Source organism: Ovis canadensis, chromosome 6, assembly GCF_042477335.2.
Source record: "Ovis canadensis isolate MfBH-ARS-UI-01 breed Bighorn chromosome 6, ARS-UI_OviCan_v2, whole genome shotgun sequence".
NCBI classification, from domain to species: Eukaryota; Metazoa; Chordata; class Mammalia; order Artiodactyla; family Bovidae; genus Ovis; species Ovis canadensis.
The window spans coordinates 88,191,442-88,207,465 of record NC_091250.1 but is presented as its reverse complement, the minus strand read 5'-3'; the positions used below and the strand labels follow the sequence as shown (position 1 = coordinate 88,207,465).

Here is a 16,024-nt window from a genome sequence, read left to right as displayed (position 1 = left end):
TTTTAGCTTTTATTGAAAGAAGCCATTTAAAAATACTCACATGGAACCTGTAACTATGGCCAGGTGAGGAGACTGGCAAATCTTCTCCCCCAAAAAGCAACTATAAAGCTGGAGAAAATTGATGCAAATAGCCATTTCCACACTTGGAAATCTTGAGAGTCTTTTGGACAGCAAGGAGATCAAACCAGTCAATCCTAATGGAAATCAACTCTGAATATTCATTGAAAGGACCAATACTGAAGCTGGAAACTCCAATACTTTGGCCACCTGATGTGAAGAGCCGACTGATTGGAAAAGACCCTGATGCTGGGACAGATTGAGGGCAAGAGGAGAAGGGGGCAACAGAGGATGAGATGGTTGGATGGTGTCACCAACTCAATGGACTTGAACTTGGGAAAACTCCAGGAGATGGTGAGGGACAGGGAACGCTGGCTTTCCGCAGTTCACAAAGAGTCGGACACAACTTGGAGACTGAATACCAGCATCAGTCTATTCCCAGATTCATCTGTATGGACGATCTGTCCAATTGCCTTCTGAGCTATATAGACACAAGGTGACCCTAAGGAAGTAAGACTTGAAAATAAGAATATGTATTTTATTATTTATTTTTTGGCTATACTGCACAGTCTGTGGAATCTTAGTTTCCCCCCCAGGGATTGAATCTGGGCCACAGCAGTGAAAGCACTGAGTCCTAACCACAGGACCTCCAGGGAATTCCTGAATATATATTTTAAAAGTCATCTAAGCAGCAACATTAGTGGCCACATATCACAAGGAAGACAGAGTTCACATTTAGCCTGGCAAGTTACAAACAAGCAAACAAAAAATCCACAACAAAACATTTCATAACAATAAAAAGTGGTCAGTACATCAAGAAGTACATTGTTATATAAACAAGATGATATTTGCCTAAAATTAGAGGTTCCAAATACATGAAGCAAAAATGGACAGAACTAAAAGGAAAAACAAATTGACTCAATGGTTTGAAATTTTAATACCCTACTTTCAGTAATTAAATGAAAAACTAGACAGAAATCAGTGCATATATAATAAAGAAGACTTGAACATTCTCAGCCAAATTCCATATGCAGAGCACTATCCACCAAATTCAGAGTGCACATTCTTTTCACGTAAATTAAACATTTCCTAGGATAGAGTGTATGCTAGGCAATGAAAGGTGTCTCAGGAAATATAAAATGTGTTGATGAAAAATTAGTCAATCTAAGAAACAGAATTTTATTTGAGCCAGCTTGAGGATTATAGTCCTGGAGACAATTTCAGAAAGATCTGAGGACTATTCTGCCTGTTAGAAGTCAAAGCACAGTTAGATACATTTTTGAGACAAAAAGTTACACATTGAAGTGACATATTGGTAGTTTACATAGTCCACATCTGCATGTATAAGACAAGTCAGTGGGTCATTTCTGTTGTTTATATCCTACCCAGTCTATAGTATTTTGTCATAGCACCCTGAATAGACTGAGACAAAAAAGAATGAACTATCGATACGTATATCATGAATCACAAGGCCTTTGCACTCAGTACAGAATGAAAGAAGCCAGGTTATAATAATACTTGTTGTATGATTCCATTTTATGAAACTCTAAAAAATGTCAACTGACCGTAAGTGACAAAAAATAGATCAGCAGTTGGCTGGAGGAGGGGTCCAGTTGGAGGGTAGAATTATAATGGTACATAGAGCGACTTCACTCTCACTTTCCACTTTCATGCATTGGAGAAGGAAATGGCAACCCACTCCCATATTCTTGCCTGGAGAATCCCAGGGACGGGGGAGCCTGGTGGGCTGCCGTCTATGGGGTCGCATAGAGTCAGACACGACTGATGCGACTTAGCAGCAGCAGCAGGTAATTTTAGGGCTGAAGGATATTTTCATTATCTGGATTGTGACGGTTTCACCAACAATATATCTCAAAATTTGTACACTTTAAACATGTATAATTTATGTCAGTATTATCTTAATAAAGTTCTTTTTTAAAGTCTTTACTCATTGTGCTGCTTAAGCACATTTTAAAAACACTTTATATACTTTTTCTACATAGAAATAATGAAAGAGGAAATGTAAATTGATTTTATAGATTTTGTTGTTTTTATCTTTAAACCTTTTTGTCTATAAATTGCATAATGAAACAATACCGTGCTTAAGTTTTTTACTAAAGCAAAATTTATATCAACATTAAAAAGGTAATGGTGCTTCAGTAGGTTTCCGAATACGATTTGCCATTTAGTAAACACAGTCTTAATTTCCATGTGAGCTCCCAATGTTAAACTTTGAACTAATTACTACAATTTATTTTTTAAAGAAGTGAAGGGGGAAAAATAGTTTATTTTTGATGTATTTACAGGCAACGCCGACATTGCTTAGAAGATTTGGATCTCAGCTCATCAAATCAACTGTTTTATCCACCAATACTTCTCTTCGCATATTGGCCCTTGGTGGTGAAGCATTTCCATCATTAACTGTTCTCAAAAGCTGGAGAGGAGTAGGCAATAAAACACAAATATTTAATCTTTATGGCATCACAGAGGTATCAAGTTGGGCGACTTTCTACAGGATTCCAGAGAAGATTCTTAACTCTACTTTGAAGTATGGGTTTCAGTTACTACGAAGAGTAGAGGATATTTTTCCAGTATCTAAACACAAATAGTGTTTTTGATAGGCACTGGAGTCATTATTTTAGAAACACTATTTTGTCTAGAATTCTATGCTGGGAATTCAGAAAACTGATACTACAGATTCTGCTAAAGTTTTTTGTAACTAAACAGATAACTTTTCCACTTGGCAGTCTTTGAATTATAACAAACTTTTTTTTCTTCATTTGGTACAATGTGATTTAAATATATTGGTGAATATTTTATTCAAGTGAAAATTTTAAAATTTGGTTTGGGTTGTTGTGTTTTCATAGATGTGAATTGCCTGTACAACTGGGATTTCCACTGCTTGGAACAGTAGTTGAAGTCAGAGATACTAATGGTTTCACAATTCAAGAAGGCAATGGCCAAGTATTTTTAGGTTGTTCTACATTTGTTGATTGGGAATGATTTTTTTTTTCCAAGAAAAAAAAGTCTGTTAATTTTATTCTTTCCTCAGTTTTTCTTAAATCTAGTATTCTTTTCAGTGATGGTAATTTTTAATCTCATCATCACAGTCAATGAAACACTTAATAAGTTACATGATTATTTTAGATAACTGGGTCTAATACTCTAAGGGAAGATAGAAAAGCAATTTGGGAACTGTAACTTGGTTGTTTGTATTTCTGTTTATAGCCTGAATTTTATTAAATTAGAATATTTAAATTGTTAAAATTATTTTTTAAATGTTCTTAATCACATGTATATTTTTAGAAATAAATTTTATCACTTTGCTTATTTTACTAAGATTGTTATTATATATAATTTTATCAGATAAAATTTAAAAGTGAGTCCCCGATTTTATATATATATTAACACTTTCAAACTTAGTAATGGAGCTTTTGAAAATGTTCTGATTTCATGGTTTTAATTTTCCCTGAATATTTTTACGACATTGGTGTTTATATCTTATGAAGGTGGCAGAAATAGAGTATGTTTTCTTGATGGCGAAATGACGGTACCACTTGGCACAATGAGAGCCACAGGAGACTTTGTAACTATAAAAGATGGAGAGATATTTTTCTTGGGACGAAAGGACAGTCAGATCAAACGTCATGGCAAACGTCTTAACATAGAACTTGTACAACAGGTAGAAATGTTCAAATATTAAAATATGTATTAACATACATAGGTATTAGAGGCAGCCATAACTAATTTGCTTTGCCAGGGTTCTCTATCAGTATTATTTAGACTTAAGACTTTTGTATTAATGATGAATTACAGTAGAAGACATGGATAATTCATTGTGCGCTTTACTCTCAGGTTGAAGAGTTGTTTTTTTTTTTTAATAAGTGACAAAATGGATTTTTATAACTGTGAAAGTAAATTTATTTTGCTCTGGGTGGTATCACTTTTGGAAAACATTAAGAACCCTGTGTGCTGGTAATAGTGATGGTAGGAAACAGTTTTTTAAAAATCTCTAGGGAATTCCAGAATTTAATTTATTGATTTCAGAGCATTTAGGAAGTTTATTTTTAAATGTCCTCATTGGCGGATTTGTATAATTTCTCTCACAGATTGCTGAAGGTCTTCAACAAGTGGAGTCTTGTGCAGTTACATGGTATAACCAGGAAAAATTGATTTTGTTCATGGTGACTAAAAATGATTTAGTAAAGGATTACATCTTTGAAGAACTGCAGAAACATCTTCCAAGTCATGCCATCCCAGATGAGCTTGTGTTAATTAATTCTCTGCCATTTACATCTCATGGTAAAATAATTTGAAGCTGCTTTGTTTCGGTGCCAAATGATTGTAATTGTGTTCCTAACTAGTTTAAAGACCACTTAAATCCTTATTGTTATAAGTAATACTAATATATATTGTGGTAGACCCTCTGTTAAATACTTTGTAAAAGTAATTCATTTTATCTCAGAAAATCCTGTGAGTAGGTAGTATTATTCCCATTTACTGATGTGAAAAATAAGTCTTAAGAGATTTAAGTAATTTTCCCAAAATCACATTGCTAGTTAGAGTTGAAATTCTATTGAGAACTGTTTGACTTCAAAACATGTACTCTTAATCACCAAATTCTATTACTTTCCCAATTTCATCTTTAATATTTGTTTCAAAATGTGGTAAGTGCTTAGTAAATAGTACTATTTCTTTAACTCTTTAAATGAGATGAACATTAGCCCCTCCTTTCTTCTTATCTGGTACTACATTCTGGATAGCATGGGGCTGCTTTCTTTATTATTGATTATCTATGACAAGCTATTCTATGGGATTTCTAACCTTAACAATGAAAAATGTGTCTATTGTGACTAATGAAGATATGAAGGGTTCAAGCTGAAATTTAAAAGTTGTTTTTTTCTTTTATATTAAGGCAAAATTGATGTTTCTGAGCTAAATAAGATATATTTAAACTACAGAGACTTGAAGTCTGAGTGTAAGCTCAGTGGAAAAGAGGAACTTTGGGAAAAATTACACCATTTGTGGAAGGTACAACTTTTAAGATACAAATTTGTTGTTATAAAGAAGTCATTGTATATCTTCAGGGAATGTAGCATCCTAATAAGTCTGATAAAATTTTCTAAGAATGTTAACTGCTGTCCAGATGTTAAGTAGCATAGCTTTGTTTATTCAATTTGTATTAAAATAAAAGTTAGGTTCTGTAATGCAAGATTAGATTAAGCTCCCTATATAGAGATTTATTGGAAGTGAGGTGAGTGAGTGAGTGAAGTCGCTCAGTCATGTCCGACTCTTTGTGACCCCATGGACTATAGCCCACCAGGCTCCTCCCTCCATGGGATTCTCCAAGCAAGAGTACTGGAGTGGGTTTCCATTTCCTTCTCCAGTGAGTGAGGAAGTGAGGTAGTAGTCATAAAAGGCGCAAATAGACTAAACTTCTCTTGCCGTAAGTTTTCCCTAAGCAAGGTAGTTGAATACAGTTATACTTGTCAGAGTAGAAAAAATAGCCCAATCTTGCTGTACCACAGCCTGTGGTATAAAGGCTTTTAACATCATTATTCCAGAAGTTTCAATGATGTGTATGTTTTTGCTTAAGGGAATTTATATTATATATATAATATATACACACACACATATAAATATATATACACACACACATATATATATAAAACAATCAAAAACTTTGAAATATATGTATTTACCTTTGATTTATAGGTCAGTATAATTTTTCTTAAAATATGGAGTTTTCTTAAAGAAGGATGTGTTTGTATAGTCTTATCTGAAAAATAGAGGGTATCTAAATAAAAGTATTCTCTACTTCATTTTTAGATTTTTGGAAAATAATTCTGATATATATATATGTGAAGCTAATGAAAATAACTATCCCTATATTATAGAAATATCAGATGTTATTATCTTGTGGGTTTTATAATTAGTTAATCAGATGTTTTTATAATTTCATTTCTTACTGTGTGGGTAGGAAAACTGCTCTTAAGGGAAGTATAATTTGCAGTCCTAGGGTAGGCTTGTCACACTGTTGGTAGGATGATGAGGGTTTCCTTTACTATATAGAAAATCATGTTAAAATTTATTTTGTGTGTTTTGTGTTCATCTCATTAATGTATGTACTGTCACTTATATTACTGTAAATGCTGATTTTAGGCCTTGAACATCAATATATTTCTCCCTTCTCCAATCTGTAGTCTGTTCTGAGTCTCTCAGAAGATGCTTTGAAGATTCCTGATGAGTCACTCTTCCTAAATAGTGGTGGAGATTCCTTGAAATCCATACGGCTCCTCAATGAGATTGAAAACCTTGTTGGCACATCAGTACCTGGGCTTCTGGAAATTCTTCTCAGCAGTTCTATTTTAGAGATTTACAATCACATCCTTCAAACAGTGTTTTCAGATAAAGACCTGACAGTTAGCAAGAATCATGCCATGAAAAGAAAATTCAGCGATGCTACTCAAGAGGAAGCCAGTGGAAAATCTTTACATCAGGAAGCTGTCGTGCCTTTAAATTGTGACAATGAGAGCAATGCTTTTATTGCACTGAGCAGAGGGAGCCAGATTTTGTCTTTGAATACTGATAGGTATTTAACTAAGTTGGGACATTGCCCTTCAACCTATTCTTCTGATTTAAATTCACAGACTGACATTCAAAATAGAGAAAGCCTAAGTACTCCACCTCTTGTTGGGAAGTCAGAAGATCCATCCTGTGTTGTAGAAGTTTCTGAAGAGGACACACCTGTGATTAGGGCTGAGAAAATGGAGTTTCGTGTGAGGTGGAGGTCAGACACAGGCAAATGTGTGGATGCTTCACCTCTGCTTGTAATACCAGCTCTTGATAAGTCATCTGCAACTGTGTACATTGGCTCCCATTCTCATAGAATGATAGCAGTTGATCTTTACTCTGGAAAGGTGAAATGGGAACAGATTTTAGGAGATCGCATTGAATCCTCAGCATGTGTATCTAAGTGTGGAAACTTTATTGTAGTGGGTAAGTTTCTGAATTTGAGGTTAATAGAGTTAACTGGAATTACCATATGAAAATACCAGTAGAGCCTAGTTAAATTTAAAAAACCTGTGTATAGTGGGTTTGGTTTCTGTCAAAGAATAATAATTACATGCTGATTCACAGTGTGGGCCTTGGGTCAGAGTGTCTCGGTCTGAACCTAGCTCTAAGGCTATTAACCCGCTCTGTGACCTTCAACAAGTTGTGGAACTCCCTAGAACTCAGTTTTCTCATGAGTATATGGGCATAATAAATAAAACATGATGCTACATCACTAATTATTCCCAAACTTTAATGGTTTAGAGCAATAAACATTTATTATTTCACAGTGTGTGTGGATCAGAAATTTAGGAGGAGCTTAGCTGAAAGCTTTGGCTCAGCGTTTCTCCTGTGGCTGCAACCATGTGAAGGCTTGACTTGAGCTGGCGAAATCTGCTTCCAAGATGGCTTACAGTGCGGCTAAACAAGACTAGTTCTTTGCTGAGTTTTGACAGGAAGCTTCAGTTTCTTGCCCCATGGGCTTCTCTCTGAGTGACCCAAGAGAATGAGTGAGGAAAAATGCAGTACTTTTAGTGTCTATAGTTGTAAATCATCATTTGTGCTTTCTTCTGTTATTAGAAGCACATCATTAAGTCTGGCCCACACTCAAAAGGAGGGGAATTGGCTCCACCTCTTGAAAGGAAGAGTATCAAAGAATATGTGGATATATTTTAAAACTACCACAATGATCATAGAGCTTCTGAGAGGATTAAATGTGATGATTGCTTGTGAATCCTTTAGTACATACCTGGTGGATCAGACAGTAAAGAATCTCCCTGTAATGCAAGGGACCTGGGTTCAATCCCTGGGTTGGAAAGATCTGGAGAAGGGAATGCTGACCCACTCCACTATTGCCTGGAGAATTCCATGGATACAGGAGCCTGGTGGGCTAGAGTCCATGGTATTGCAAAAAGATTGAGCAGCTAACACTTTTACTTTCTTTTTCAGGGACAGACTAAGTGCTCATTGAGTGTTAGCTATTACCTGCTACTCTGTTTCCTTAAGGTGCAGGTGACTTTTACTTTACAAAGATATGGGGGTTCAAGTATAATGTCTCCTTGACTATCACTTTCTTTTTACCCCTCCCCAAACTATACTAAGTTTTACTTTAGTGCTCATGGAATCTGTTTACCAAAGCTTTTCAGTCTAAATACTTAGGAATATATCTCCCTACTTAAGTTATCCTGGCTAGGATCTTCTTGAGTCTAAGTTTGATCCTTTCCTATTGAAAACCTATATTTTGAGAATTTTTCTACAAGAAACTTTCAGTTACACATATGACTATGAGTAATCCCTAGTCCATGAAAGTCAGCTCATTGAGGTTATTGTTTGCATCCCAAGTGTCTACCCAAAGCTTGTGGCACATGGTGGTCACTTAGTCCTTTTTTTTCTTTTTAAAAAATTCCCAGGTTTATTGAGATGTAATTGACATATGACGTTTTATTAGTTTAAGGTATACAATATAATGATTTGATGTGTGTGTATATTGCAAAATGCTTACCACAGTAAGTCTAGTTAGCCTGCATCACCTGACACAGTTAGCGTTTTCTTTTCCTGGGATGAGAACTTTTAAGATTCACTCTCAGCAATTTTCAAATATCCAATTCAGTGTTGGTAACTATCCCTTAGTACTTTATTTTTTTATTAATGTATGGTTTATATACAGTGGTACACAGTTCTGTATTTTGACAGATGCATGCTATCATGTAACCACTACCACAATTATGAGTCCATTGCTCCAGAAAATTTGTGTTTCACTTTATAGTCATTCCTCTTCCTATCCCTCCCACCAGCCACTGATCTGCTTTTTGTCCCTGCTTGCAGGATCTTAGTTCTCTGACCAGGGATCAAACCCATGCCCCCTACAATGGAAGCCCGAAGTCTTAACCACTGGACCGTGAGGGAAGTCCCTTAACAGTGTCTTTCAAAGAGAAGTTCTTAATTTCAATGAAGTCTACTTTATAATTTCTTTTAGGGATCCTGCTTTTAATGTCATATCCAGGAGATCTTTGCCTAACATAAGGTCACAAAACATTTTCTTCTGGAGCCAAACTGAAAGAACGTTCTCATTACCCAGCTGTTCCTGGTGTACTCCGCTATATAGGACATTTCTCTTCATCTTCACTAAGTAGGCTGTCCTTTCCCTTCTGAGCAGTTACTGCCAGAAGAAAGCACAGTAGATACTCTGGAAATTGAGCCTCAAGTGGGCAGCAGTGGTTATAACCATAGGTGGAACCACCCAAAGTGTTGGGCCAATGCCTAGATTTCACTTCCCCTGACTTATGTGCACTCCAGAAACTTGAGTGATCTTTACTTTGTAGGTTTTGACCACTCCCACTTCCAGTTGGAGGGTGTTTTTGGCCACAGCAAGTCAGAGACTCCTGCTCTGTCTTCTCATCCAAGCAGCAGTTTGGAAAAATCAGTCTCCTATAATTGTCAAGACAATAGGCTCTGGAGCTTGACTTCTTGAATTCAAATCCTTGCTCTGCCACTTAACTGCCTGAGTAGTTTTGCCCATAACTCTCCTATAACTTAACTCTCTGTGCTTCAATTTTGTCCACTATAAAATGTTCATATAGTCACACTTCACTGTGAGGATTACATGACTTAATAGGAATAAAATTCTAACAGTAGTACCCTCCATAAGATAAAAGGTCATAAACATTTGTTGTTAAGTTCCTGAGTGGTGGTCAACTCTTTGTGACCCCCATGGACTGTAGCACGCCAGGCTTCCCTGTCCTTCCCTATCGCTTGGAGTTTGCTCGGACTCACGTCTGTGCAGTTGGTGATGCCATCTAACCATTTCATCCTCTGCTATTCTTTTCTCCTTTTGCCTTCAATCTTTCCCAGCATCGGGGTCTTTTCCAGTGAGTCGGGTCTTCACATTAGGTGGCTAGAGTATTGGAGCTTCAGCTTCAGCATCAATCCTTCCAGTGAATATTCATATTGTTAATATTAGCATTTCTTTTTAAGATTTATTGATTTATTTGGCTGCACTGAGTCTTCATTGCTGCACACAAGCTTTCTCTAGTTGCAGTGAGCGGGGCCTACTCTTAATTGAGGTGTGCAGGCTTCTCATTGCAGTGGCTTCTCTTGTGGAGCACTGGCTCTTGGGCACACGGTCTTCTGTAGTTGCAGTTCCCAGGCTCTAGAGCACAGGCTCAGTAGTTGTGTCTCATGGGCTTAGCTACTCTGTGGTATTGAGATCCTCCCCAACCTGGTATGGAACCTGTGTCCCCTGCATTGGCAAGCAGATTCTTAACCACTAGACCACCAGAGAACCCAGCATTTCTTTTTCTTTTGGCTAGACTGCCAGGGAAGTCCCAATGTTAGCATTTATTGAACACTTTTATGTACTGGGCATTGATCCTGATTATCACAATAACCCTGGATGTAGTTGTAGCCACATTCAGCAGAAGAATAATCTGAGGCCCAGCAGTGCTAGATGATTAGCCCAAAGGACGGCCATGACGAGATCTGAATCCAGGTCTGTCACAGCCTCTTCTGCTGCAGCTTACTCATGTCCATTGTTTTCTTGGTAGTGAAGCACTTCTTAGTTCCTTGAAAATGTAAGGTGTCCTTACTGAAAAGGTTTTAAGTGGTTACTGTTCATGTCTGTTTTGCTGAAATGTAAATCGGAGCCAAACATAGAGCCTAAGTACACATGAAGAGCATCAAATATATGTTGTCATGATTTAAGCCAAAGAATTATTTTCCAGTGACATGTCTAAATCTCATCTTTAATATTTTGTTTGCCAACAGGCTGTTATAATGGGTTAGTTTATGTTCTGAAAAGTAATAGTGGAGAAAAATACTGGATGTTTAGTACTGAGAATGCTGTCAAAAGCTCAGCAACCTTGGATCCTACCACAGGACTTCTTTACATTGGATCTCATGACCAGCATGCATACGCTTTGGATATATATGTAAGAATTCAGTTTGTCAGCTTTACACCATAAGCATAAATGGAAGAGCGTGAAATTATCAGGTGGTGTTGACTAGGGGAGCAGGTATTAACCATTTTCCAAGTTTGTGATCTGGGAAGATTAAGGGATTAATTAACAGCCTTAATCTCTTAAGATATTTTTAACTTCCTTACCAAATTTTCACAAATTTGCTGCTCAGAGTTTTGAAATATAAAGAACTTAGAATTTACCATTGACAATAGAAAGAAGAGAATCACAAAAATATCAATAAGATATTTTATATAAGAACTCGATTATATAAAATTTTAAAATTTAAGAATTATAAAAAAGAATTAAGTTGGGAAAAATTTTTGAAACAAATATGACATAGTTAAAGCTCATAAGTATAAATGAAATGAAGAGCAAATATAAATCTGTAAGAAAAATGTAAAGGTCCAGATAGAAAAATATTCAACAAAGGATATAAATGGAGAGGACCCTTAAGAAGGAATCGCTAATAAATGTTTATAAATTTATATAAGAATCAAAGGAATGAAAATTTAAAACTTTAAAGATAGAGAAGCAAATGTTATTAGCTTAGAGGGTAACATTAAATGCTGATGAGAGTTGTGGGAGGTAAGCTTTTAAGGAAGACAGTTTGACAATTTGAATAGGTAACAATTTCATATCCTTTGACTCAGTAAAATTCTAGGAATCTATCATGGCAAAATAATCAGAAACATGGACAAATTGTAAGCACCAGAATATCTTATTTCCAAGTTATTTATACTACCAAGAAATTAATTACAAATAGGGTAGAGAGAGAATATTTTATGTTCATATGGGATATAATCCATTAATGTAATATTTAACAAGTTTTACAGAATAAGTGAACTAAATTATATACAAAGTGTATGATATTCAGAATGATCTCAGGTATATTAAACTATATGTGTGTGTGTGTGCCAAAAAGATCACAAGGCAAAAATGCTAAAATGTTAGTAGTAATCTCTGGGTATTGCCTTTTGCCTTCTTTTTATACTAACTTGATTCTCCACAGTAAGTATGTATTACTTTTATACTAAAAATAAAAATTATATTAACTAGACACATGTAACTTTAAAAGGGACAGGATATGATTTTGTGACTCACCCTCAGAAACCAATTAATTTGCTTTCTTTTTTGCTCTTTTAAAATTTTGCTTTCTTATTTACAGAAAAAGAAGTGTGTTTGGAAGTTGAAATGTGGAGGAACTGTTTTTTCTTCTCCTTGTTTGAGCCTGATTCCATCTCACTTGTATTTTGCTACACTGGGAGGACTTTTACTGGCTGTAAATCCTGTAGGCATAAAATAATATTTGTTGATTTTATTACCTGTTTTTCTTTAATTTTTTACTTTTGCTTAGAATTCTGAAAATTCAAAGTAGATCTCAACTAGATACAGTCCACACAGTACTGGATCAGAATTCACTAAAATGATTGACATGAAGTCTAGAGTGATGAGAAAAATCTAAGTTCTGTGTTATGTCCTTTATCAATTTTTTAAATCGGCAGAATGTTCTCAGTTCTATCAAGAACTTTGTGTCCATTCTAAGGATAGAGTTTATGTGCTAGTTATTTCTTTCCTGGATTTATTGCAGGTTTTTAGCTCAGTTCTCATAAATAACACTCATTAATTCTATAGCTGTGTATATGTACACTAGCTTCATTTATAATCAAGCTATAATATATAAGCTTCACTTACAATAGTCAGCATGCTACTGTAGCATTTTCTGATGTTACCTCTGGGAGGTTTATGAATTTGTTTTATAGAAGTAATTGATGAGTAGAATGATTTAAATGCTATGAATTACGTTTTGCCCATGCCAGGCCACTGGGGACAGAGTTTGGAAACATTCCTGTGGAAAGCCACTCTTTTCTTCTCCACGGTGTTGCCTACAGTATATTTTTATTGGCTGTGTAGATGGAAATTTACTCTGCTTTACTCACTTTGGAGAACAGGTAAAAAATGTCTAGTTCTGTTTTACTTATCTTTGTCAAAAGCATAGTAGTCGATGACGACTAAAGTAAAATTTTATACAACATTTTTTGACCCATTGTGTTGAAAGCTAGTTCTGTTTTTATTGTTAGCCCTGTGGATTTTTAAATTTTTGAATGATGCTGTAATAGATTTAAAAGATTCTATCCAAACATTGTTTTAATTTTGCCATCCTCCTTGTCCATTTTTTAGCCAACTTAATTATAACCTCTATTCAGGTTGTGAACATTGAAATAAACCCCTGCTTTTTCTATGAAAACCAAAATCTGTTACAGAACCCAGTTTACTTTGTGTGAAGGTTCTGTCTTCAACTTCATGATCAGGGTAGTGATCAGGGTAGCAGGGTAGGCTCCTGATCTTTCGTTAGGATAATAATCTCTACTTCTTCACCCACAAGGGACTGTGGCACAATGTCTGTGTTTTTGATTTGAGGGATTATTCTGTGGACTTGAGTGTACTAGCTCCAGCATAAGTGAGCCCATTGACGGCTATGGTTGCTTCTGGGTGCATTTTATTCTGTTTTCGCCCCTTATACACTAGCAGTTTCTTTTGTTCTGTGTGACAGTTATTTTGTGATGAAATCTTTTTTTTTCAAGTCTTTTTTTTAACTTTTAAAATAGTTTTAGTTTTCGGTTTTGTTGGGTCTCCCTTTCTGCGTGCAGGCTTCCCCTAGTTGTGGTGAGCGGGGCTGTTCTTTGTTGCAGAGCACAAGCTTCCCATTGTAGTGGCTCCTCTTCTTCAGGAGCACGGACTCTAGGGCACTCAGGCTTCAGTAGTTGCAGCACAGGGGCTCAGTAGTTGTGATGTGAGGGCTTTAGAGAACGGCCTCAGTAGTTGTGGCGCATGGACTTTAGTTGCCTGCAACATGTGGAATATTCCCAGATCAGGGATCCGAGTCCATGTCGCCTGCATTGACAGGCAGAATCTCATCTGCTGTACCACCAGCGAAGTCCTGTGATGAAATCTTTTATTAAGTTCACTTAATATTTTTAATTTAGAAAGTAATTTGTATATATTCTCACCTTTGGATTTCTAAATAGTTAGAAGAGGCAAAGGTTCTTACTCCTTTTTTTTTTCTTCTCTGAATAAGCCAAAGAAAGATTAAAGTAATTTTGTCCAAGTCGGGAAGAAAATTGAGATTACACACCGTGTATCATGAATATACCCACTTTTTTAATTTTGCTGCTACTATGGGCTTCCCTGGTGGCTCAGACGGTAAAGCGTTTGCCTACAATGCGGGAGATCCGGGTTCGATCCCTGGGTTGGGAAGATCTCCTGGAGAAGGAAATGGCAACCCACTCCAGTACTCTTGCCTGGAAAATTCCATGGACTGAGGAGCCTGGTAGGCTACAGTCCACGGGGTTGCAAAGAGTTGGACACGACCGTGCGACTTCAGTGTCAATGTCAATATGGATTTGTGAACATTACCTTAGACTTAGGCTTCTTCTTCCTGTGTGTTTTAAAATATTGGCTGACAGGGTAATCTATAGTAGCTTTGAAATAAGCAAATAGTATGTATCTACAGTGTAGACACACAACTCATAGCTCTTTGATTAAAGCTTTAGTTCAACTTCTTGCACATAAACTTTTCAGCTAACTTCCTCCTTCTTCCTATATCAGGAGACTAGAGTAAGATATAATTTTTAATAAGATACACTGGAAACTCAGTGCAGTTTTATCTTAGAAATCATTGTCTCTGAACATATTAGTAATAACTTTTGGATGAGGTTTGAAATGAATTTATATTATGCATAGTGGTGATTTATGTATAAGCGCACTGGTGTTTTTTGTTAAGATTTTACCACTGGGACAGAGGTCTAATCTGAGGGTGCTACTTTTCAAAGAAAGGTATTATTTTTTCTATATTTACCATTCAGCAGCCTACTACATCTCTCACATTTTATTAAGAATTTCATAAAGCTTTAGTCTACAGAATTGTTGAAATGAGATGAATGAATTGTTTTTGCCTTTATCCCCCTTCAGGTCTGGCAATTCTCTACCAATGAACCAATCTTTTCATCCCCATGTACCTCAGCATCAGAGCAAGAAATATTTTTTGGTTCTCATGACTGCTTTATCTACTGTTGTAGTATGAAAGGTCACCTCCGGTGGAAATTTGAAACTACCGCAAGAGTGTATTCAACACCTTTTGTTTTCCGTAACCACAACCATAACAATGAAATGTTACTGGCAGCAGCATCTACTGATGGCAAACTGTGGATCTTGGAATCTAAGAGTGGACAGTTGCAAAGTGTGTATGAACTTCCTGGAGAAGTTTTCTCTTCTCCTGTGGTCTGGGAATCAATGCTTATTATTGGATGTAGAAATAATTATGTTTATTGTCTGGATTTATTGGGTGACAAAGGTAATGAAGTGCAGTCCTTAGAATATACATGAGATATTTGAAAATATTTTATATTACTGAGCTTGTGGATAGTCTTATATTAAAGATTATGTTTTGTTTAAGAAAGTTGTCTATTACACTTATTGGAAAACAGCCATACTTTACTTCCTATAGGAGCAACAGATGCTTTTACAAGGAATTATAGAACAAAACACATCCTAATGCCTGTTATAATTATTAATTAAAGGAATATCGATGTTCTTCTAATTTCTGTAGATGTCCTACTTGTGGTTTTTTAATAAAAGACCTTTGGGAAAAAAGATCAAAATATACTTGGTGGGTTAAAAACTTAGTCTGTGATGTAATTAACATTAACACCATTCACTCATTTATACTGAGAATCATAACAAAATGTTGTCAAAGATAGGATCTACTTATCAAATTAGTTTCTTTAATTTAGTATTTTTAAATGAACACAGTACCAATGTAGAATTATATATATATATATATATATACTCTGTATTGTTTCAAGTTGATATACCTTGTTTTATTAATTTTTGATATATGAACATTGGCTAATATTTTTTACACCTATATTTTTCAATTTATTAGATTTTACTACTATAAC

General features: G+C 35.7%; 1 protein-coding gene across 9 annotated transcripts in view; it reads left to right on the top strand.

Moving 5' to 3' along the window:
- AASDH (aminoadipate-semialdehyde dehydrogenase) overlaps positions 1-15,667 on the top strand; it is a 28,255-nt gene extending 12,588 nt beyond the window's left edge. For 4 of the 9 annotated variants that reach the window (XM_069594151.1, XM_069594152.1, XM_069594153.1 and 1 more), the window contains 10 exons: positions 2,364-2,605; positions 2,925-3,031; positions 3,567-3,739; positions 4,167-4,359; positions 4,973-5,088; positions 6,261-7,056; positions 10,873-11,036; positions 12,232-12,354; positions 12,884-13,015; positions 15,036-15,667. In XM_069594151.1, the coding sequence (XP_069450252.1) occupies positions 2,364-2,605; positions 2,925-3,031; positions 3,567-3,739; positions 4,167-4,359; positions 4,973-5,088; positions 6,261-7,056; positions 10,873-11,036; positions 12,232-12,354; positions 12,884-13,015; positions 15,036-15,449 (2,460 nt within the window). In that variant the 3' untranslated portion in view covers positions 15,450-15,667. Of the gene's footprint in view, positions 1-2,363; positions 2,606-2,924; positions 3,032-3,566; positions 3,740-4,166; positions 4,360-4,972; positions 5,089-6,260; positions 7,057-10,872; positions 11,121-12,231; positions 12,355-12,883; positions 13,016-15,035 lie in introns of all 9 variants that reach the window. The other 5 variants (XM_069594157.1, XM_069594158.1, XR_011257771.1 and 2 more) reach the window with 4 other exon arrangements.
- Positions 15,668-16,024: the final 357 nt, after the last annotated feature.